The sequence below is a fragment of the Nelusetta ayraudi genome, unplaced genomic scaffold (genome assembly GCF_046127955.1).
Source record: "Nelusetta ayraudi isolate G7.1 ecotype Tasmania unplaced genomic scaffold, CSIRO-AGI_Nayr_v1 ptg000210l, whole genome shotgun sequence".
NCBI lineage: Eukaryota > Metazoa > Chordata > Actinopteri > Tetraodontiformes > Monacanthidae > Nelusetta > Nelusetta ayraudi.
In genome coordinates, this window is record NW_027466259.1 from 209,753 (window position 1) to 232,874 (window position 23,122).

At 45.8% G+C, this 23,122-nt stretch overlaps 1 protein-coding gene and 1 long non-coding RNA gene across 2 annotated transcripts; both read left to right on the forward strand.

Moving 5' to 3' along the window:
- The first annotated feature begins 8,657 nt into the window (after positions 1-8,657).
- On the forward strand, positions 8,658-22,312 carry ivns1abpa (influenza virus NS1A binding protein a). The gene is made up of 15 exons (XM_076016004.1): positions 8,658-8,878; positions 12,461-12,753; positions 12,976-13,109; positions 13,990-14,159; positions 14,269-14,344; positions 14,440-14,613; positions 15,537-15,662; positions 17,237-17,347; positions 18,340-18,481; positions 18,664-18,888; positions 18,981-19,102; positions 19,436-19,562; positions 19,658-19,789; positions 20,056-20,229; positions 20,876-22,312. The coding sequence occupies exons 3-15, from the start codon at positions 12,999-13,001 to the stop codon at positions 21,136-21,138; spliced, it is 1,953 nt and encodes a 650-aa protein (XP_075872119.1). The 5' UTR covers positions 8,658-8,878; positions 12,461-12,753; positions 12,976-12,998; the 3' UTR covers positions 21,139-22,312.
- LOC142881620 (uncharacterized) lies at positions 15,669-16,094 on the forward strand. Its single transcript, XR_012925609.1, has 2 exons — positions 15,669-15,910; positions 16,064-16,094. It is a non-coding gene; the product is annotated as an uncharacterized LOC142881620 (long non-coding RNA).
- Positions 22,313-23,122: the final 810 nt, after the last annotated feature.

A 23,122-nucleotide genomic window follows, 5' to 3' on the forward strand; every position in this document is an offset into this window, starting at 1 on the left:
AGTAGCAGAGCGGGTGTGTCCTGAGCCTGTGGCCCAGGCTACAGAGGCAGAGTTCAGGTTTGTTGCCCAACCATCTCTTCTGCTTCATCTCTCTCTCCATCTGTCTTTTCCCTCTTCCAACTCGTCACCTTCATCCAACGCGTTGCTCCCCCTCGTCATCACAACTTTCACAATATGCAAATTACTGACTGGCAATGGGCAAAATGTGACTTGTCTTCTTCTTCTTCTTTGCCGTTGACCGTTCTCATTTAATGTTTTGCCAAATACTGTTTTCACAGTTGCAGAAGCAGACAGATTTGTATTTTTTTTCTTGAATCCGCAGTTTGTTCATTAACCATGAGGGTTTGTCTCTTTCAATCCGGACGACACGCGAGAAGTGTTTTGGAAGCGTTCGTTGCTGCTGCGCTTGCCGTGCAGGCAAAAGTTAAAATGTTCCCTTTTAGTGCTGTCGGTGTAACGCGTGGGCTCCGGTAAATGAGGTGAACGCTTGCGTCAAGGGAAAACATACACAAACACAATTGATTAATTCCCTTTTAACAAATATTTGTAAATGTCATGCGCAAACGTGACCCAGAAGGCAGCTCGTCCGCAACTGGGACCGGCCTGCGAAATGAGGACTGTTTGCTTTTATTCTGCAAGACCTTTAGGAATTAGAGGCTAAAAAAAACAACAGAAGGGTGATTGTTTTGGGCATAAACAGAGGTGACGGTCAAAACATCAACACTGTCCTCAGTTGTTGGCATGTGACATTGGAGCAGAGCCAGAACAAAGGCTTTTTTTTTTGTTTGTTTTGTTCTGTAGGGGAGGAGAAACTGTTTCATTTGTTAAATGAGTTTTAGTTGGTTTTTTTTTATAATTTCTTTTTCAATTTAGTTATTAATCTACATTTGTTGAGACATATTAATCGCACAGTTGTCGCACATCTGTTGTGCGTCATCTTCAGCTTCGAACTGACGACATTCATTTGTTGTCTTGTTTGTATTAAAAAAAAAAATAATGGTTTTATTTTTGAATGCAGGTATGTGGTGGTAGTTTGTCGCGATCCGCTTTCAAGTGCTCATCGTTTTGAAATATATACTTTTGTTAGAAAGCAAGTATCATAACTGACCTCAATTTAAACCACCAAATATTATCTGGCCCGCCACGGCCAAATGTGTCCGCTGACATTTTCTTTGTGGTGCCACAACAGAACACATCAGAGACAAACACAGGCGGTAGACGCACGCTGGCATGGCTGGCTGATCTGCATCTGTGGTTGTGTCAGTTTAGGCCTGACTTAGAAGAAAGACGGGCTCAAGATGATGACGAGATGACCGACCTGTCACCGTCTTTGTCTTTTGGCAGCTGAATCTCAGTCACAGATTTCAATTCAACAATTCTGTCTCACTCATTAGCCTCTTCTTTTCCCTCAGAGGCTTCATCTGGAAAGTGTTGATGTTGAGCACTCAGAAGCACTGCGTACAGAAAACTGTGAGCAATCTATGAAACTAAATATGTAATTTATTCATCCACTTCTTTAACATGCAGTGAAGAATTTCTTTTTGATTTAAAAAAAAAAAAAATCCCCAATTTTTACAGCAGTCAAAATTATTATTATAATTATACGCATGCATATATTATATATTATTCATACTATTTCATATTACATTTCTGCAAATGTATTGACTTGCTAAATACACGCATATGACGAGGTTTAGAAAGTAGGAGACCAGAGGCACATGTGCCAATAAAGAGCTTGTTTCCCAGAAGAGGTCAAATGAAGACTTGACCTGCCAGCTATGTGGGTCACATTTCATTGCCACTTTTTTTTTTTTTTAGGTGCTAGGCCACCGCCAGATCAAACAGAAAGTTCCTGTTGCAACATCAGCAGCACTTTTTTTTTTTTCCTGGCCCTGTCGTGTGCGACTCTCACAGACGGGCCCAAGCTTTATAAAACACTTGGCATGCGCTGTGTGAGCATATGTTTTCAAAAAAAAAAAGAAAAAAGAAAGCAATCAAAAGAAAGTGTGTAAAAACAGGTGGGTGGGGAAGGCGCTTTCAGTGAGTATAACCTCACAAGTGTGAGCAACAGCATACTGATGTCATCAAAGACACATGGCTGTGTCTGCAAGCTGCCCCTCAAGTGTAAAGGTGCTAACTCAGATACCACCCAGTGACAAACAGTACCGTTGGTACGCAACTAATGAGACGTTGCTTGCGGCATAATCAACACCCCACTGTCAGTCAAAGGTGTGAGCTAGTAAATCATCATATTGTACAACTGAGTGGAGTGTGCGTTGCAACGGAGGGTACAATTTAGTGCCCGAAGAAAAGAACAATGTAATTATCTGCAAGGAAACCACCCTAGAACTTCATGTCTGAATATGAAGCAATAATGGACCAGAATGTTCTGTCAGCGCAATGTCTCCTTGCGGCTCTTGTGTTTGCTTTCAGCTCACAACATGAAACACACGGCACACACTGGAGATACATCCTGCCTTTTAATGAATGCTGCAGCTTTAATCCAGCCATAAGGCTCCCATCATCTGCTGATCTTTGCACCCTGCTTTTAAGTCTTATTGCTGTAGCACGTGACAGCCCCTATTTTAGCTCTGCAGCGTTAAGCTATTTTCTCCCAAGTGGTGTTCACCACTGATATATGTTTCTATTTATACTTAACCTTTGTTATGTTGTGGAAAAGTAGCACCGGTTGTGGGTGGGGTTCAGTTCGACCGAAGTTTACCGTGCTTTGGTAGACATGAGGGAAGCTCAGATCTTGGATTTCTTTTGAAGGTGCCACTCAAAGAAGTGGATATAAGCGGTTGGTGGAGAGCGAAAGGGAACATCATGACATTTTTTTTCCCCGAAGGCTGCAAAGGGGGGGGGGGGGACATAGAGGTGAAAAGCAGCTATTGGAAGGAGCAGGGCCGATCCCGCTGTCACGTGCAGGCCTACAGATTTGCATGCGTTTAAAGTGATGCTGGTGCTGACTGAGGTCACCAGTGTGGGCGACGTGATCGCGTCATCACTAATCATGAGAGCTACAGTCATGTAGTTTAACATGCATACGTTTACAAACAATTGCAAAGTCTTTCAGGGCTTTCATTTATTGCAATACAACATTTTGATGGCAACATTTTCAGTATTTTACAAAGAAAATGTTTCACCACAGGCTAAAATATCCTTTGACACTCATTTAAATGATTTAGACTTTTACCTCCTTGATCAACCATTCTGATGGCTGTTTTACTTTGATTGATTGTTGCTTTCTCAAAAGAGATTGAAGCCCAAATGCGTAGCTGTCACATTACACTTGATAGGCTGTTTTAGGTCTCATAGATTTAAATATTTCAGGTGGTATATTCGCATATAATTCCCAAAAGGATTAAAGGATCATACAGTTAATGGAGTCCACTAATGGAAGCATTCAATTGATAACACAGTCAGTAGATTGCACCCCTGTAACAGTCATTTTATTTGCAGAAATCGGTGACCATTGAATGGGTCTGCAGAGAGCAAATACAATCGGAAGTTGACACTTGATTAACATTTCAACAGATTGTATGAGGAAGAACAATGCACTTTAAGTTTCTTTTGTCACATGTTGAAGGGCTATGGGTACTTCCAGGTCAAAGGTCAGCGGGCAAGCCATCATGAGGTCGATGAACCGCAAACCTATAAAGTTGTCCTCGCCACACACAAACGAAGAAGGTCACGTTTCGCAATCACTGCCAGTGGTTTGAATTGCATTTGCACTGTGCAAAGGAGTCAATCTTTATCATTGTTTTTTTTGTCTTTTTTAATAAATGCAGATAATCATTCATTTACGATAACCGATTTTCTTACAGCAGCCTGTGTAGAAGTAGAGCTTTTCTGTGTTACTGGAAGACTTCCGTGGGTCGGTGAGTTCTTTTTTTAAATGAATGTGTCAACTGGGTTGTGACTAAGAAATAAATGAAAGACTTGAAGCTCTGAAGCACAGACTGCTGACTCTGGGTTACATAAGTGTGTGTGTGTGTGTGTGTGTGTGTGTGTGTGTGTGTGTGTGTCTGTGCGTGTGTGCGTGCGTGTTCTTTCTGAAGTGACCCAATTCTTGGGGACAGACAACAGAAGGGTGGGTGGTGGGGTTGAAAAGACAGAGCTCGGTCTTCCATGGGGACCGGAAGCTGGACGCTTGTGACACTGTGATGCCAGAGGAGCCTGGCACGGCTCAGTGGCAGAGGCGACAAAGAGGGGAGGTCACCCGCGCAACAAATTTGTGTGCTGGCTGTTAAGGCAGGCGTTTTGCAGCAAATCAACAACTAAATCTCATGAACCCACAACGTTTTCTCATTGAACACTTTTTTTTTTTCTCTCTCTATTTCACCTCACATTTTAAGCAAGGGAGATCAACCGCTTCATTATTGTATTGCACGCACGCGCATTCCTTCATAAATACCAAGTAACCCATTCTCTGACACACACATAACAATGTGTAAATAGCCTGTCAAAGAAAAGACAACTGAGGTCACATCTTGGATCACATCTCATATAAGGTTGTCACTTTATCGTACCATCAACGAATCTGGTATAAAGCTTCTTAATTATTTCAACAAGTATTTTTTTTTCCACATGTGCACTGCATGTTTATTAATATTTAACATTCAACAGGCACAACAAAACACATACCAGCCTGGATGATAAGGACGCTGACAAAACATGACGGACTGGTTCCTCGGCTGGCACATGACTCTTGCTGTGTGACACACACACACACACACACACACACACACAAAAAAAAGGCCACCAGTTAGGTGTCAGTGAACGGAAAATGCCTGACTTTTTGTTTGTGCTGGTCCCGGTGTGATCCAACTGTGTCAGCCTCGCAAATGTCATTGATCTGTTCGAGGGAGGTTAACACAGCTTCACAGTTTATCACTGGCTTATCAGAGGACGACGTGGCACCGGTCTAATGTTCCAGTGCACCGCAGAGAGCCGTCAGTGTGCACATTCATTCAGTATTGAACCATTCGATCAGGCTTGTTCTTCTTCTACTCATTTTATCTTTTTTGTGAAGCAAAATGTCAAATGTCAGAGCTTGCTAAATGAGAAGTTGCTTTTAAGGCCATAACATGATACCAGTGGCACGCCGTGCATCTTACCTCAATTAATACACCTCATAATACCATCAATACTGTCAAAACCTAAAATCAAATAGCAATCTTTAGACATTAGTCAACAAAGTTTGAATGAGGCCAGCAAAAGTATTGCTATGTAATGGCAATAATGGTAATAGCTATGCTATTAAAGTAAACTGATTGTTTGCATTTGATTTTGAGAACATGCAACAACGAAACAGTAACGCGCCAAGTTATTTACATTATAGCTGGCTGGCCTTGGCATCGCAGAGTGAGCATCTGATTGGCTACTGGACCTGACTGAGTGCGTCCCCTTACAGGGAACAGGAGCCTGCAATGTTGATTCTGAAGACCTCAGGCAGATTTCATAGAACCTGGCAACACAAGCTAGCTGACATGTGATTGGATAAAACCTCTACCATAATACTGAGCATGTTTAGGCCAGCAGAGAAAGCCCACCACTGCATTATACAAAACCTTTCCTTTGAAAATGGAATTACACCAGTTTCACTGCAGGGTCTATCCAAATTCTTCAGTCAACTAAAATGACCTGCTTGAATCAACGACGTCCACGTGGCAGAACCAGCGCCGTGTTAGTGCTGGGCCCAGAAACCCTAAAATATTCATCGTGTCCTTGTCGGAGCGCATTACTGCAGCCTAGCTGAACAAATCTGTGCGGAAAGGAAGAATGAAGGGGCCGCAAAAATCTAAGATGATTCAGCAAATGAAGGGCGTCTCCTTTGTGCTGGACTTGGACAAAAGAGACACGAGAAAGAGACACAAACACGCACACAGTGGTCTGAGAGTCACTAATTATTGAAAAGCAACCAGTCTGACATAGGAGACATTTTTTCGGTTCCTGTTCTGACAGCATGTCTCGTTAAATATACACGTGATATTACATGGTGGTATGGGGGCAGGTATGCAATTTATACAATTTTGAAAATTCCACCTTAACAGTGTTTTCTGGTCTAATAGGTCTTAAAAAGGTCTATATTTTGCTTTTAGAATACAGGCCCTTTACAGTAAGTCAGCACTGCCGTATACAACAACAATTGTGTGCGTGTGTTTGTGTGTGTGTGTGTGTGTGTGTGTGTGTGTGTGTGTGTGTGTGTGTGTGTGTGTGGAGTTTCTTACCTCCGCTTACACCACTTTTCATTTTGACAAAATGGCCTTTTTCTAATTACATCATAATAAAACAGCCCTGAAAGAGCAAAGTAAGTCAGTGCGGTTGGCCGCTCTCCCACTTGCCATAATCACTGTCTGGTTCTCCAGACACTGGGCCGTGAAGGGCTGACTGCTTAGCAGAGACCTTCATTCACCTTTGCTGACAGTCAAGATAATGCTGGAGTCAGACGTCCCAAAGGAGCTTTTGCAAAGACAAAACATATAATGATTAAGAGCAAGGCGTCTTGAGACTTAAGTGGAACTGCGCTGATTTAAAGGTTTACACTCTGCAACTTACTCGTTTGAGCTGTTTCATTTGAATACGCTGCCTTTTCTGTGAGTCAGTTTTCAGTCTGCTTGTGTTGCACAGTAAAAAACTGACGCATTGGTTCTGTTTATGTTTTTTCCATTTTTTCCCCTCACATGACTGATATTCATGATGGTGTGATGCCCCTTCAAAGCTGTTGCTCTTCCTGTACCGCATGACCACACAAGGACCACAGGGATGCAATTAAAATTAAGAAGATGACATGAAATATGATGCAGGTCCTTGGATACAAGCCATTCATTTGCTTTCCTCGGAGCCAGTGAAAATATCTTTCACCTCAGCTCTAGTGTCACGGCCTTATATATATATGGACGGAGGTACAGTGTGCAAGGATAATTGTGCCTGACGTAAGAGGTAAAGTAAATACCTTGATAAATATAATCTGTGATGACTATACAACTATCTGTCAACACTAGATAACATTTATAAAAAAACAGCCTCAGGTGTATGTAAAGGCTACCTAGCTAACGGGAGGTTTCTCTGGCTTTGATTTGGACACAAATCACTACAAAAAAGAAACAAAACTTTGTGGGCAAATACACATATACACCTGTATATAAGTGTGTGTGTGCGTGTGTGTGTGTGTGTATGTATATAATATATATGTATGTATATATGTATATATATGAGCGTGTGTGTGTGTGTGTGTGTGTGTATAAGAATATACACACACAGGCTCTTCATGCAGACACGAAAGCTGGCTGACACTGTCACAGTGAATCACTTCTTACCCTCTAATCTAATTACTGATGTACTGACGTAGTGCTAAGCTCTCTTCATTCAAGGCAGGTGCTATAGGTTCCTCTTCCTTCAGATGACGTTTGCGCAGCAGTGGGGAGGGCTCAACCGAGATGTTCCTTCTGAATCAACATCAAGCAATTTAATAGCACGTGCCCACAGTCACGGAAAGTGAGGTAAACGGTGAGTAAACACGGAATGTAAATTTCAATGGTAATGTATTCAAAAACAAAAACCCACAAAATGCAAAAAGGGAGAAAGCTAGCATGACAAGGAAAAGGCGTCGACCAAGCTTACGCCATGTGATTTGAATTTTCCACAATAATTTAAAGTCTGCTATTCATTTTGAGGCGTCTCATGAACAAGAATGCACATTCATAGTCAGCACTACTTGAGTACACATTGGAGGACTCATGTAAATTGAAGTTGTGCCAGCATCCACAAATTATTAATCAATACTAAAAAACAAACAAAAAAAAACTAAACTTAAGAGTCAACACTGTGAATTTAACACAGTTTGACCTCAGAACTAATATTTCTAACTTTCTTAGTGTTTCATACCTGTTCACCAAAAAAAAAATGTTCTTAATAACTCAAGTGTGTTTAATCAATAACCAACTACTTCATTCTCTCTTGTTAATTCTTTATACACAAACACAGATTTCTAAAGGCATCACTGATGTTTAAGGTGCAACTTTCTTCTGAAATCCCTCAGAATTATAGATTACAAAAACATTAGCATTTCCTGAAGTACTACGACATCCTGATGAATGTCTAATCTTAATACATCTCTAATGACTTTTATGTATTTTGTTAGAATCAATCACTTTAGTCTTTGTGTACTCTATTCCCTGCAGGACCACCTTTTTTTCTTTTTCTTAGCGTTATTATTTTCAATTATCACTTCCCCTGAATATTACCTTGTTTCATATCTCTTTTTGTCTGTAAACATGATTGTATTATTAATTTACTTGCCAATAAAGTTTTTTTTTTTTTTTATCTAATTGCGCAGATCATGGGTCATACGCAACATATGACGTTCAAAGACTATTTTATATTGAACGCAGATTAAAGCTGACTCTGCAGAGGCTTCTGTGTACACAATGAATAGAATAAAGGGGGAGAATCAATGCATCTTTATTTTACTGGCAATGTTTTTAACCCCTTTTTATTACATTAAGCTAAATGGTTCGGAGTGGGCGTATCAGGAAGAAGGGGGGAAAAAAAAATCCTCTCGCTTCCGATTACGTCATACGTAACGAGGCGGTTACGCGGCGTCCCTCCCCCCTCCTACTCCCGCTTCGCAGGGTGCGCGCTTTCCCGTCATCATCAACAGCAGCAGCATCTGGCGCGCCACTCCAGGCAGCCAGAGCAAGTCCCGACGAGCTTGAGTGTGGACGTGCATCCCGCTGGACGAAGGAGCCATCAACCAAGAGCTCAGCTAAACCCGCGCGTGTGGCCGCGTTGCGTCTTTTCTTCGAGCCCGTGACAACTCACTCTTGAATTCGCATTAAATATGTCTAATATCGCTTTTGGTCAAAAGCCTCAGGTAAGAATTTTTTTTTGTTCCGTCGTTGTCGATGTTTTAACAAAAAAGTGCTAATCAGTGTGTTGTCATTTATGCTGAAATACCGCCTCTGAGCTTTTTTTTTTTTTTTTTTTTCTTTAAGCAAACGAAACGGACAAAAACCTATCGTCTTTTTTTTTTTTTTTTCCTTCAAGTCTCTGCGGGTTGTTATACCGCCGCTGTCACTTGGCGGGTCGGAATCAAGGTCGTGTTCGTCTTTCTATTCTTTTTCTTCTTCTCAAGACAGACGGGAAATGCGCGGAAATACCGTTACCGCCGTGTGTTGAGTGGGTTCGGAGCGCCGCCGCCGCTGCTGCGGCGGCTGCTGCTGCTAACCACGCTGGCTGCTAGCTCACCTTGCCGGTGTTCTGGCTCGGACAATGACAAACGAAGGACTGTGTATATTTGGTACAGTTCTATTAGATAAAGCGTCGTAGTTTCTGGCCTAGAATTACCGTATTTTCTCAGATAAAGGGCTGCTCATCCTAGCCGAGCCCTAGCAGCAGCGGCGGCAGCAGGTTGCCAGGTCTGGAGGCTAACGCAGCGTGGAACTACTAGCCTACTTGCATCTTTTATGAGAGAAAACTCGCCCCTCAGATCAATAAATCCACGCCACATCGCTGTTTTCGGGTGTCTGCGCAGGTTGGTCGGATCAAACGATGCGACGAAGCGTCGTCTTGTTTCGTGACCCACTTTTCTGAAAGTGGGGGTAAATGTACAGACCGACCAGCCGCCATACGACCGAGGGCAAATTGCCGGGCAGGCGGGCAGAGAGGGAGGGAAGCATCATGGCTCCCGGTTAATCAGCTCCACAGAGCACCGAGAAGGCCGGCAACATGGGCCAATAGAGACACGCGGACCCCGGGGGAGATGGTGTTTGGCGAATTGGAAGACATTGCCGACCGGGGGGAGGGGGTGTCCTGGCCGAGCCGGTAAACCCTCCGTGTCGTGGGTACACTCCGTCCCCGTGACTCTCCCTTTGATACCGTGTTTTCTTTGCCGAGACAATATTGAGAATATTGATTGTGTGTGTCGGCGCAGGGGCAGTATCGACGGGGCTGATCGATTTTGCAACAACTGGAATTTGTCGGGTATATCATCAGCGGGTGCGCTTTCTCTAAGGGATTTCAATTGGGTCTCCCGGTCATGTCTTGTCCTCGGAATAAATGGTTTCTAGCCGATTTACAGCTGGCTGCCACTTGGTAAAAACACAAAGCAAAGGCAGCAAATGTGAGAAAGAGATTTCGCTTGAACCATATTAGTTACCCCGGGGGTTTAAATTCATTTAGTTAGGCGTTTGGTTTTTTTGTTTTTGTTTGTTTTTTGCTTTATTTCCCTTTGCAAGTCCTTAGATTTGACTTGGAAATAAGTGTTTATATCAGAAAACGAACTGACAATTGACAATATGCTATGTATTACTAACATAAGATTAAAATCGATTTGCGGAGACGCGTTAATCCGAGCTGTAAATTTCCACACGCTCAAAAAGAAATGTCTAGCAATTCCTCGTCTCGCCGCTGGAGGCCCCCCCCCCCAAAAAAAATAAAATAAAATAAAAAAAAATAAAATAATTAAAAAAAAAAATGCATGGATTTTGTCTTCCGATTAGCGGAATAATAGAAAACGGGGAGAATACATTTTCTTTGACATGGCATAGTTTAGGACACAGCGGAAGCAATTTTAAAGCTACATTTTGTTTTTGTTTTCTTTATTATTTTAGCCCTTGATCTCAGCCTTCAAAGTATGAAGTATTCCTTGTTCATCCCACATTATTATTTTGTCTAACTGGTGGTTCTGGATTTAGAATATTATTTAAATGTAATACGAATAACAACTGGCTGATGGAAATGCAACAATTGTGGGTGATGTAAAAACCTCTTACAAACATAATGTGTATATTATTTCCCTTTTCCTCCTCTCAGTATTGTGTTTTTGTATAGTCTTTTTTTTTTTTTTAAGAAAAAATGCAATTCAAGCTTACTGCAATTTTGCTCACTGATTCCTAAATTTCCACGTTTGGTAACAGGAATATTGGTCACATTTTCAGCAGATAAAAAAATGTGTATTACTCAAGTTTTGGTTAAAGAAGAATTGAGACTGGAACCACGCCACAAACAGGCCTTGCCCGACTGGTCCAGCAGTAGAGGAACTGAGCCTCTGAGCCTTTTTTCCCCCCCCAGTTGTTGCGTAAGGACTCAAAACTGGGTCAGCGTTTCTCCATCCACACGCTAATGTGGGTGAATTATAGTTTTCATTGCCAATATTTATTTAAATACTGCCCAGTATAATTGAACATAATATTCCAGTACAGGGCAGCACCACAAATAGACGCTTCTCAAAAGCCCTTTTCACCCTTTAAAGCACATTTTGTTCTTGCAGTAGTAAATGATCTTGGATTCTTTTTTTTGTCAAAACTGGAGGCTGTAGAGCAGATTTTTATTTAGTGTCTGTCAAGTGCACACACGGTACTCTGGATGTGAGTGTTGCTTTCAAAATGTTGAAGAACGCAGGATGTTTATTGCACAATTTTAAGTGTAGAATGTAGGATTGTGAAATTTTTAAAGCACTTCTTGACTTCTTTTCTACTAGTTTGGAACTGTTTCTGACTGGGGATTTTCTGTTTCTGACAAATGTAATTTATTCATCATTCCAACATTTGGATAAAAGAAACCGCTGAAATGTCCATTTGCCACGCGTAACCAGCACAAGCTTGTTTCACCAGCGGGAAACAAGAACAATGGGAAAGCTCCTCTGGTCGGTGTTGTCCTCCTGTTACACACAGGGGTTTGTCAGTTGCCTTAAAAGTCTTTTTTTTTTTTTTAAGGGTGTTTTGAAAGAATTTTGAGGATTATTTCGTCTCAGTCTGGGTTGTCTAAGGCTTAGCAGTGGGTGAAATCAAAACCCTTTTAGTCGCAGAGCACTTGCAAGTGAACATAATCTCTTTGAGATGTAACGTGCAAGTGTGAGGAGGTGTGGCTTGTGGCCAATGTTTAAATATACATTTAGTCCTCGGGAGTGGGATGATGAAGATTTTGTTGCCGCAACCATTTATTTATTTATTTATTTTCCTGAATAAAAAATGTAACACTTTTCGTAACTCACTGGCTGAGGGGAGCGGCCACGCCTTGTTCCCACCTGCATTTTCCTAATACGTCAGTGCTTCAATGGATGAGTTCCTATAGGGTGGAGCCAGCTTAAGGGGCTTGTTACATAAAATAGAGCAGGAGTGGCTTTGCTTCAGAGAGAGCGCACATGGCTCTGATGGTCTTGCTGGGAGAGGAGCGAGGTGGCAACTGGTGTGTGAAGAGTTTAGTTTTTTATTATTTTTATTTTAAATGAAGGTTTGTAAGAAATGACATGCATAGGGCTTATGAATTACTGCTGTAAAAGTAATAATAGATCCGAACTGCATCCAACTTAGCATGCAGCCCTTCATTATTCTTTTTTTTTTTTTTTTTTTAATCAGTATTTGTGCAATAGAGGGGAGAAAACTGCGCATCTAGAATTGTATTTTTGAACCTGATCCGTCTTCCTGAAATGGCCTTTCTTTGTCTTTCCTTCCAGGTTATGATGTACGACCAACACAGAATAAGTACAACTCTATAGCCCAAGGGATCCCGAGGACTTGATTACAGTCGCTTCAAGCCTGATAGTTTGTCCGTGCGGCTGCTCCTCCCCCCTCTCTGCTCACTTGGGTTGAGTCACCTGGCATTTCTTCTAACCTCTTCCCGTCCCTCGCCACGGGTGAAGAAGACTCGGATTCGGCCGTAATCTTGGTCTGCTTTGCCCATTTCCTTCCCGAGGTTCCTGTTCTCCACCAAGCAGCGGTGCTTCCCTGGATTTGCATTCTCCATTAGGTACGACCGTGACTAATGCATCGGGACAGATTATAATGTATAATGCACAATCCACGTCCTAATCCTCTCTCCTGTCATCAATTAATAAAGTCGGCTCTGATAATGTAGTTCAGCTTAAGACAGACAGACAGACAGACGGACGGAACGGACAATGCAAAGAAGTGCCATGGATTGTGTCACTGTTAAATGTATTCACTTGTTTGTTTGCATATGTTTGAACAGGAATACTATTTCAAGGTACCAAGATGATTCCAAACGGCTATTTGATTTTTGAGGACGAGAGTTTCCTGGATTCCACCGTGGCCAAAATGAATGCCCTGAGAAAGAGCGGTCAGTTCTGCGATGTCCGACTGCAGGTATTCCAGACACGAGCACGTCCTCCCACACATGATTTACAAGCCTTCAGGCGGATCTGTGGAACTTTCTGGAGCTCACACACCACCAGCCTAAAGTTTGGAAACACCTTCTCAGGCTATTTAAAATAAATAAGTAAATAAATCTTTACGACTTTCTGCTCTGCAGATAGATACTGAAGACACCAAATATATGAGCAAGATATATGTGTTGCAAATTCCCAAGGGTTAGAGCTCCAGAGAACTGTGTGTCTTTTTGTTATGTTTTTCATCGGGCACCTTAGCAGGCAGCTAAGGGGTCCTTCAGTGATTTAAAAGGGCCCTTGCAGCTGCGCTGGCCCTCTCTCTCTCAGTTTGTGTCATGTCTGTTGGAATTGTGCTACCTCACTAACAGTAAAGACCTTGAAGCTGCTAAATTGTGTCCTGTCGCTCTCTGACCGGAGTGGCTGTGTGGATGAAGTGCTCCAGCGGTTCATTGTTTAGTTCAGCCCTCATTCTTCACAAGATGTAATTATGCAGCAAAGAAAAACACGTTAAATAAGAATTTAAATAGAAAACATCTTTGAGTTATTTCACTCTTTCATTGTTCCCTACATAATTCCATGTGTTCATATGTAGTTTTGATGCCTTCAGTGAGAAAGTGCAAAGTCAATAGTGACGAGGATGAAAAATGTTTGGACAGAGTGTGTCCCAACCTTTGGCTGCTAGTGTGCACGCATGATGAATGGAATGACACGCATTCTTATGAGAAATATTGTTACAGTTTGATTGAAAATAAGCATCAGTATGAGTTCTGCAAAAACTAGAAACTAAAAATGTTTGGGTTTTTTTCTGTCGTGCGTCTATGAAGTGATTTGATGAATATTTCTCATTTGTTGTCCAGGTGTGCGGTCACGAGCTGATGGCTCACCGAGCTGTCCTGGCTTGCTGCAGTCCCTACCTGTTTGAGATCTTTAACAGCGACAACGAGCCTCACGGCGTCTCGCACGTCACCTTCGAGGACTTGGATCCAGAGGCTGTAGAGATCTTGCTGAACTATGCCTACACTGCCCAGTCAGTAGCTCCGCTTGCCTCGACCTTTTTGTTTTTTTTCTTTTATTCAATTTTCAAGAGTTTGCTAGCGTTGCTAAACACCTCTTTTATCACGTGTCCTGCGGCGCAGGCTCAAGGCAGACAAGGAACTGGTCAAAGAGGTTTACTCGGCAGCCAAAAGGTTCAAGATGGACCGAGTCAAACAGGTTTGTTCATTTTTGCACTCCTTCTCGTCTTACCGACGTATGATATTAATATTATGACTTACTAAATTTGTTGCCCGTCTTCCTCTTTCTCGTAGATTTGTGGCGACTACCTGCTTTCTAAAATGGATTCCCAGAACGCCATCTCCTTCCGTAACTTTGCCAGCACCATGGGAGACGCTAGACTTTTGGCCAAGGTGGACGCCTTCATTCAGGACCATCTGCTGGGAGTGTCCGAACAGGAGGATTTCCTCAAACTTCCCCGACTCAAGGTTGGACTGTGCATCTGTGTTCTTCTCTCCGCGGTGGCAGAAAACAGTTGATGTTTAAATCTGAGGCAAAGTCGAGCTTTCTCAAACTCTGCAAAACTAGCCAGGCCAGACGGCCTTAAACCCAAATAGATGCTTTACATCGAGCTTTGTATTTTAACTTTCAGACTTTGCATGAGATTAACAATGCTTAGTATGGTAGGGTGAGCCTCTTAAGAGTCTTTCCGACTCTAAAAGCCTGCTGGGAATGTATTTAGAGCATGGTAGTTACAACACAGGAACCAGCATAATCTACAGTAGACACTATATAGGTCTTCACCACGCTTATCAGCCCGTGACCTGTATGCTGGACAAGGGTTATCAGGGTACAGCAGTCAACGTACTTGGTGTTTGGCCTAGTTTCAGCTTTTCTCACATCTGGGCGCCCAATGAAATGTTCCTATCTGTCTGCATGCATCTCCTTGATGTGTGTTTTTTTTTTTTGCTGGTTTGTACTTTGAACATCTTTGAAAAAAGCTGTCGGTTTACAATTGCAGTTGTGTTCACTTGGCGCACTTCCCGCCAGTCAAAACGGAGTAGCCTTTGGTTTCAATAGGGAGCCGTGGTCGGGACACTGACTGGCGTTTGAATGTTAATTTAGACGCCACGCGGTCCAGGCAGATTGATGGCGGTGACTGCAGAACGGATGGCGCTTGTGTGTGAGAACTCAAAGGGTTTAATGAGGTGTGCTTGAGGTTTCCGAGGAAAAGTAAGCCATTGTACCGTCAATGAGTCACCCAGTTCTCAGATAAATGAGTAATAAGCCCCGGAGGCAAAGTATTCAGTTGAGTAATAGAGGAAATTTGGATTCATTCCTTCTGTTGTTTGTCTCGTCCAGTCTACTGCCGTTTGTGTAACTCCTCACACTGCCTTTATTCCCTTCACAGTTAGAAGTAATGCTGGAGGACAGCCTGACTCTGCCCAGCAATGGCAAGCTCTACTCGAAGGTGCTCAACTGGGTTCAGCGGAGCCTGTGGGAGAATGGAGACCAACTGGAACGATTGATGGAGGAGGTCAGTATACGGGGTCCGATCTCGCAGGCGAACCTTCTCAGTTCCCGCCCTGCCTCTTCCTCTCTCCCTCTCCCTCTCCCTCTTTCTTGTGTGTGTGTTTTTGACATGAAAGAGTCATTCAGGGGCCTGAACTAGAATTTGGCATGCCAAAGTCATGCTGCAATGTCAGGATTGTCTTTTTCCCTCTGATTTGTTGAGGTTTTTGCAGTAAGAAACTCTGTACCCCTGAACCGTGCTCCAAATTAGAGGTGAGCCAATAAGAGCTGCTGCTGCTTTGCTCTCTTTGCTCTTGTTTTCCCGTTTTTCATTGTTCTGTCTTGGGTCATGTGGTTGGTTTACGTACAGCCCCCACCCTCTCCACCCATCCAAGTTTTTTTTTTTGTTTTTTTTTTTTGGAACAGTGACTTCCTCTGAAACACAAAAGCACAGGTTCTCAAAAGGTCTGACACTTGAATCTGCTGCCTCTTTTTGCTTATCTGAACAGGTTCGCGTTTGTTGCTCCAGCACTAACAGGCCCTCCTCCCCGTTGATTTATCTCTCCTGTAGGTTTATTAGCAGCAGCAGGAGACGGGACTGAAGAGCCAAGGACTGAGCCACCAGGGTAATGAGTCAGAGAAAAGAGAGGAGGGGAGAGGAGCGCTACTGCCTCTCTGCAGCCTCTCTTGCAGCCAAGCCACACTGTGCTCCCCCACCTGTCTGTGCCACACGTGCAGATGCTTCTGGTCTCTGTGTTTGATAGATGGCGGCACGGCCCCCGAAAAACCTTTTGAGTGGTTAGATCGAGCGCGTTGAGAGCCTGCACGAAAACAACACGTTCTCATAGCGCTGCTGGGTGCCGATGACGTTGAACAAAGGGCAGGTTGTCATTAATCTCCAATTGGGGGAGAAAAAAAAAAAAAAAGTTCCCACTTCACCTTTGTGTAAAAAGGCTCATTCTTACTTTTCCGTTCATATTTTTTCTCACCTGGATAGACAGACCCCCCCCCCCCTCCCCCTCCCCCTCTCGCCACCTTGGATTTAATCTGTCATTGGATAATAATGGAGTGTAGCTCGATGGTTCTCAGGCCCCTGTGTTCAGTCACCTGGATGTGACTGCCACAATGGGCGACTCTTCAGCTAGAGGACCAGTTTCCAGGCAGCGGGAGACGAAGGAGGCAACGTGCCGGACGAACCCCCCCCTCCCCCCCCTCCCCCCACCACTCCCCACTTGATCCGTCGCAGAAGATCTTTCCAGACGCAGCCTCTCGCTCTTTACAAGCTCCCTCTTCTTCCTTTTTTTTTTCTTCCTCCTCTCATGAGGGAGAACATTAGGGACGACCAATGTCTGAGAAACCTCTCGGGGGCGGGGGGGGGGGGGGGGGATTCGAACCCTTAACCCACTCCACACAGTGGCGGCAGCGGCGGCGGGGCAACAGCCCCTCTAGGCGGCCGAAGACTTCTACCCCTCCCAACCCCCAACTCTTCCTCTTCACAGCTCCGCCCTCCCCCCTCCCCCCCCACCCCCCACACTCCCTCTTTCTCTGTGTTGCCATGGAGACAGCCACATGGGTGTGTTGTTCCTGTTTGTCTTGCAGGTGCAAACGCTGTACTACTCACCTGACCACAAGCTGGTGGATGGAGGGCTGGTGATTGATGGGCACTGTGAGGTGTTTGGTGGCGAGGAGGACCACCTTCAGTTTGTGCAGGTACCCAGCAACTCGTAGTCGAGTCTCCACCTGACTTTGCTTGGCCAACGTTTTGCTGGCGTGCGCGTCGACGCCGACTGCAAGCCTGCCTGCGCTCGGACGTGCAAACGATGAGGCTGAACGGCAACGCTTTAGTGTCGACACTCAGCCTGAACGATTATTCAGAAAGAAAGCAGCCAGCCTTGGCTGTGCTGGTTAATGAGAATACCTGAAAATGTGATTATTAGGGAGTCCTTGCGCGGCTTTGAACCCCAGTTCGGCCCCCCCCTGAACATCCTCCGATCCGCAACATGTTTTTGCGCACATTTCAAGGCTGTAAAAAATGACCGTCTGATGAAGGAATGGAAGCTCTAGCTGCTCTAGAGCGCCACCTAGAAGTAAAAACGCTTAAATGGCCTTAGCACCCTCTATGAAGGTCGTAGAGACATGGGACAAACACCCATCTGTTCCTCTTTTCAAGACCTACATCTCATAGAATCAGACTTTTGCTCCATGGAAGAGAGCTATTTCCATTTGTTTGAAAAAAATAAAAAATAAAAAAATAAAGCGCTAAAGTCAAAAACCTAAGTGCTGGGGCCTTGAAACAGACAGGCAGGACCTTGAAGATAAACAGTTATTCAGTTCTATAATACTGTAATAACCGTTTTCATTTTACGGCCCTTTAAAGTGGCGGTACACTCAAAATCTAGCAATAAAAAAAACACCATCAGACTTGTCGGAAGGCAGGCTCAGTCCCTTGAACGCTGCTTGCAGCTTTAATTTTCTTTCACGCTAATAATCTGCGGGCCTCGTGCGCGCTCCCACGGAGCTGCTTGGTGGCTACAGACGGCGGGAGGTTTTTTAGCACTGGGAAAGGACGTAGTTCATCCTCGCCGCGCCGACGCCGGCCTTTTAACGGGTAGTTTGCGCCGGCCCCCGGCCAGGCAACGGGGGGTGGTGGGGGGCCCTCGTGGTGAAGCCTTGGATTCTGTAGCTGCGCTGTGCTCTTGCAGAAGAGACCCGTACGGGAGAGCGCCCAGAGACAGATGAGCTGCAGCTCCTCGGGAAGCCTGTCGCCCTCCAACCAAGCAGCAAATGTCCCCAAAGTGAGCGCCAGGAGAGAGTGGAAGTATATTGCCTCAGAGAAGACCACAAGTAAGTGCTTCTTTGCCCTCACCGAGCAAAATCAAAAAAAAACAAAAATGTACCTTAGTCAAAGGAAGTCCAGGGTCCCACCCTGCGTCCTCGCTACTGCTAAACTCACAGCAAAGTGTTTTATTTTCCTGTCGTCCCGCCCTCCTCACGTGGCTTTAAACCCGCTCCAATCTGGCCCCCAGACAACACCTACCTGTGTCTGGCCGTGCTGGACGGCGTGCTGTGTGTGATCTTCCTGCACGGACGCAGCAGCCCTCAGACCTCCCCCTCCGCCACCCCCTGCCTGATGAAGAGCCTCAGCTTCGAGGCCCAGCCCGAGGAGCTGGAGGAGCAGCCGCTCTCGCCCATGCGCTACGCTCGCTCGGGCCTGGGCACCGCGGCCCTCAACGGGAAATTCGTCGCGGCGGGTGAGTCTCGCCGATTTCCGCGAACGGCAAGGGGAAGCCGGGTCGTCCGCAGCGCCGCTCAGCCCAGTCGCTCTGCAACTGTCGTTCCTCAGGAGGTTACAACAGAGAGGAATGTCTGAGGACGGTGGAGTGCTACGACCCCAGAGAGGACCGCTGGACGTTCATCGCGCCCATGCGGACTCCGAGGGCCCGGTTCCAGATGGCTGTTCTCATGGTAGAGAAAAGTGTCCTTGGTGTTTTATATTGAATAATAACTTGTTTTGACTGGGCATCTCCCAGTCGTGAGACCTCGTGCTCTCCAACATACGAGGCAACTTGTATTGATTGAAAGGTGACGCATCATAAGAATAAGAAGGCCTTTATGTGTCCCACATTGGGGAAATTTGCATATTTGATAATAATTGAGAAGAAATGAAACAAGAAAATGGCTCAAATATAACACAATAACCACCTGTCGTGGTTCCCAAGTGTCTTTGCGGCGCTGTGCAGCCCGACGGCTGCAGGCAGGAAAGTGCTGATCCTCATGCCTCATGATGACCTTGCACAGGGTCAGCTGTACGTGATCGGGGGCTCCAACGGACATTCCGACGAGCTGAGCTGCGGAGAGCGGTACGACCCGCAGGCCGACGAATGGATCCAGGTGCCGGAACTGAGGACGAACCGCTGCAACGCAGGTCAGTCGAACTGAGTGACTCGGGTCCGGAGCGAGCGAGCGAACGAGCCGCTTCTCTCCGGAAGTGGCTCAGCGTCTGCCGTCCTCCCCCTGCAGGCGTCTGCTCCCTGAACAACAAGCTGTACGTTGTGGGCGGATCAGACCCCTGCGGTCAGAAGGGCCTGAAGAACTGTGACGCTTTTGACCCCGTGACCAAGACCTGGTCCAACTGCGCTTCCCTCAACATCAGTACGTGTCCATACAGTCACGCACACACGACAGTTCAGAGGTCATTGGTTCAATTCTGAGTCTTGAATCCTCTGAGATCTTTAGGACTTCACGAAAATCCTAAAGATGACAACATAAAAACATTTTCCAATGTCTAATGTAGGGATGCAAAATATTGATGAATTCATTCGTTGTTAGCTGATTGACCTTATCGATCGGTTAACGGTGAATTGATCAGCTGTGATTTTTCTTGAGAAAAAAACGTGTGTGTGTGTGTGTGTGCGCAGGGAGGCACCAGGCGGCCGTGTGCGAGCTGGACGGCTTCATGTACGTGATGGGAGGGGCGGAGTCGTGGAACTGCCTGAACTCGGTGGAGCGCTACAACCCAGACAACAACACCTGGACCCTGGTGGCCCCCATGAACGTGGCCCGCAGGGGAGCCGGCATCGCCGTGCACGAAGGTAGAGCTTCCAGACAGGGAACGGCCTCGGGCCGGGCTGCTGCTGCTGCTGCTGCTGCTGCTTGACCAGCGGTGGGCTCCAACTGTTGGACTGGTGGGGCCACAGTGGGTTCTAAATGTTGACAGAGGGGCTGGAGCAGGTGGATGGAGTGTTTTGGTGGCCCACCTTTATAGGAGAGAAAATCTATCATATCAATCATTCATGTGGTTGACCTAGGGTTGAGTTCAGTCTCCGAGGCTCGCAGGGCTTCTTATCCAATCACAGGACGCGTAGGTGTGAAGTTCAGCGCAAGGCAGCCAGCCAGCTGGCCTCGGCACCGCAGACTCGAGATCTGATTGGCTGTCGCGACTAACTGAGGTCCGTTCACTTACAGCGGTCTGGGGCCCGCTGAGTCGCTTCTGCTGGCCTCAAGCAGATTTCATGGCACCCGGCAACACCGGCTAGCTGAAATATGATTGGATTAAAAACTCTGCCGTAATATAGGCCCATAGAAGCAAAGCCACCAAGTGGATGTTCTAGGATTTGAAAAGAACCGACAATGGAGAATAACTTTATTATCATATTTATGGGGAAATGTACTTTTCTAAGTAGCTGGACCTGACGAACCCCCACTACCGAGTCTTGACTCCTCCTCCTCTTCCTCCAGGGAAGCTCTTCGTGGTGGGCGGCTTCGACGGCTCGCACGCGCTCCGCTGCGTGGAGGCGTACGACCCGGCGCGCAACGAGTGGCGGCTGCTGGGCAGCATGACGGCGTCCCGCAGCAACGCCGGCGTGGCGGCGCTGGCCGGCGCCCTCTATGCCGTGGGCGGCTTCGACGGCAACGACTTCCTCAACACGGTGGAGGTGTACAGCCCCGAGGCGGACGAGTGGAACGACTGCGCCCAGGCCCCGTCGCCCCCCTCCGACTGAGGCGGGGGAGGAGGGGGGGGGAGACGGGGGCGGGTGGGTCGGTGGGAAGGGTCAGAGGTCAGCGGGGGGGGCGGGGGGGGAGGAGTTTCACAGCGCTTCACCTATTTCTCCCCCTCCCCCCCCCACCAAACTAACAGGCTTAGTGACGTAATCGTGTTTCGTGTGTGTGTGTGTGTGTGTGTGTGTGTGTGTGTGTGTGTGTGTGTGTGTGTGTGTGTGTGTGTGTGTGTGTGTGTGAGATAGAGAGAGTGTGCGTGAGTGGGGGGTATGTGAGGGGGAGGGGCGGGGGGGAGGGGCATTGACGAGGGGTCTTCAGTGAAGACTGGCTTATATTTGGTGGGCGGGGTAGTGGGGGGGGAGGCGGGGGGGAGTTGTTCAAAGCAACATGACGCCTTTGCATATTGCATACAATGTTTTTTCGTGCTGTACATACTTTTGATTCTTCCTCTTACTTTTTTGTTTTTGTCACATGCCAACATTTAATACACACTTAGTGCTTTTTCTTCTCTTCTTTTTTTTTTTTTTTTTGCCCCTCTTGGAGTTGAAGGATTTGTCAGTGGGGTGTTTTTCTTGTTTTCTTCGGACTTGACTGAGGAAGACGGCCGAGCGAGGACGCAGCGGTGGCGTTTGGAGGTTTCAGCTTCACTTTTCCTTTGGCTCGCGTATTCACAGGCTCAGCGCTTCGAAGCCTTACACACGCGAGTGCGAGATGGCAAATGAACCCCCACCCCACACCCCCCACCCTACCCCATCTCACCCCCCACCCCCACCCCCACCGTTGCTTTTTTTGAATCTTCAACCGATGGCCTTTTTTATATTTTTTTATACACTGCTGATTTACCAATAAGTGAGTGAGTAGCAGACGGCTCAAGTCAATGAATCTCAACCAGTGCCAGTTTTAGTTACCTTCTCGTGCACAGCACCGCGCACACTACGCACAAAACCATTGCTTCTGCTAACCAAACCTTTGTTATTGTGATACAACTAATTGTATGTAGAGATGCGGTTGTTGTTTTTTTGTTTTTTTTTCCCTTCTGGAGTTTCTTTTTTTCCTTTTCTTTCGTGTGTTAAAAGCGTCAGGCATTGGCAGATTCTTCTGGAAGGAATGTTAGAAACGGGATAAACTATTAACACATTTGTAACATTTCTTAACTAATAAATCGTTTCAATCTGAGTTTTGTTTGGAGTCTGCTGTTTGTCTCAACAGTGCACCGTCGTATTCCTCTCGGCGTGTGACTGCACCATAGGCTCGGACGTCCTAAAAACATCTGAGCTCAGCTGCAATCCAAGCAGAAGAGGCTGCGCTGATTTAAATAAATAAATAAATAAATAATTAATTAAAACTACCACTTGTCTCTACCTTTAAGTAATTGAGTCACGGGAGCTCCTGTGTGAGAGCTTTTTATTGCCGTCATTTTCTTCAGACTCTGAGCCAGCCCCCCCCCCCCCACTCCCCCCCGGCTCCTATAAGTGTCTCTCAGAGGGGATTATACTAAGCTGCCTAATAGACCTCAGCACGCAGAGACAGAACCAGCTCGACGGGCTGCATCTGCATGAGAGCAGAACTCCATGACAGGTGGCCTGGCGGGGGGGGGGGTTGATTCATTCTGCTGAATCATACTTGCTCACGAATCAACAGAAATAGAAATAACTGAATAGTTGACTGTGTAGTTTAAAAAAAAAAAAAAAGTTAAAATCCTATTTGGATTTGAATAGATCCACTGACAGGGTGACACAGTGGTGCAGTGGTTTAACACTGTCGCCTCACAGCAAGAAGGTTGTGGGATAGAGGGATGATCCATTGATGAGAAAGGGAGCGGAAAACATTTTTCAATTAGAAGCAAGTGAGCCTTCTTGCTTGGTGGTGGTCACCACCGTGTATCTGCAGCAGCCCAGCCTCATCAGTCGGACTGAAGTCGAACCTTGAAATCAACTGGTTTGGTCCGGCGGGTCCGTGGCCAGTGCCGGTCTCTCCCGGCGGTCC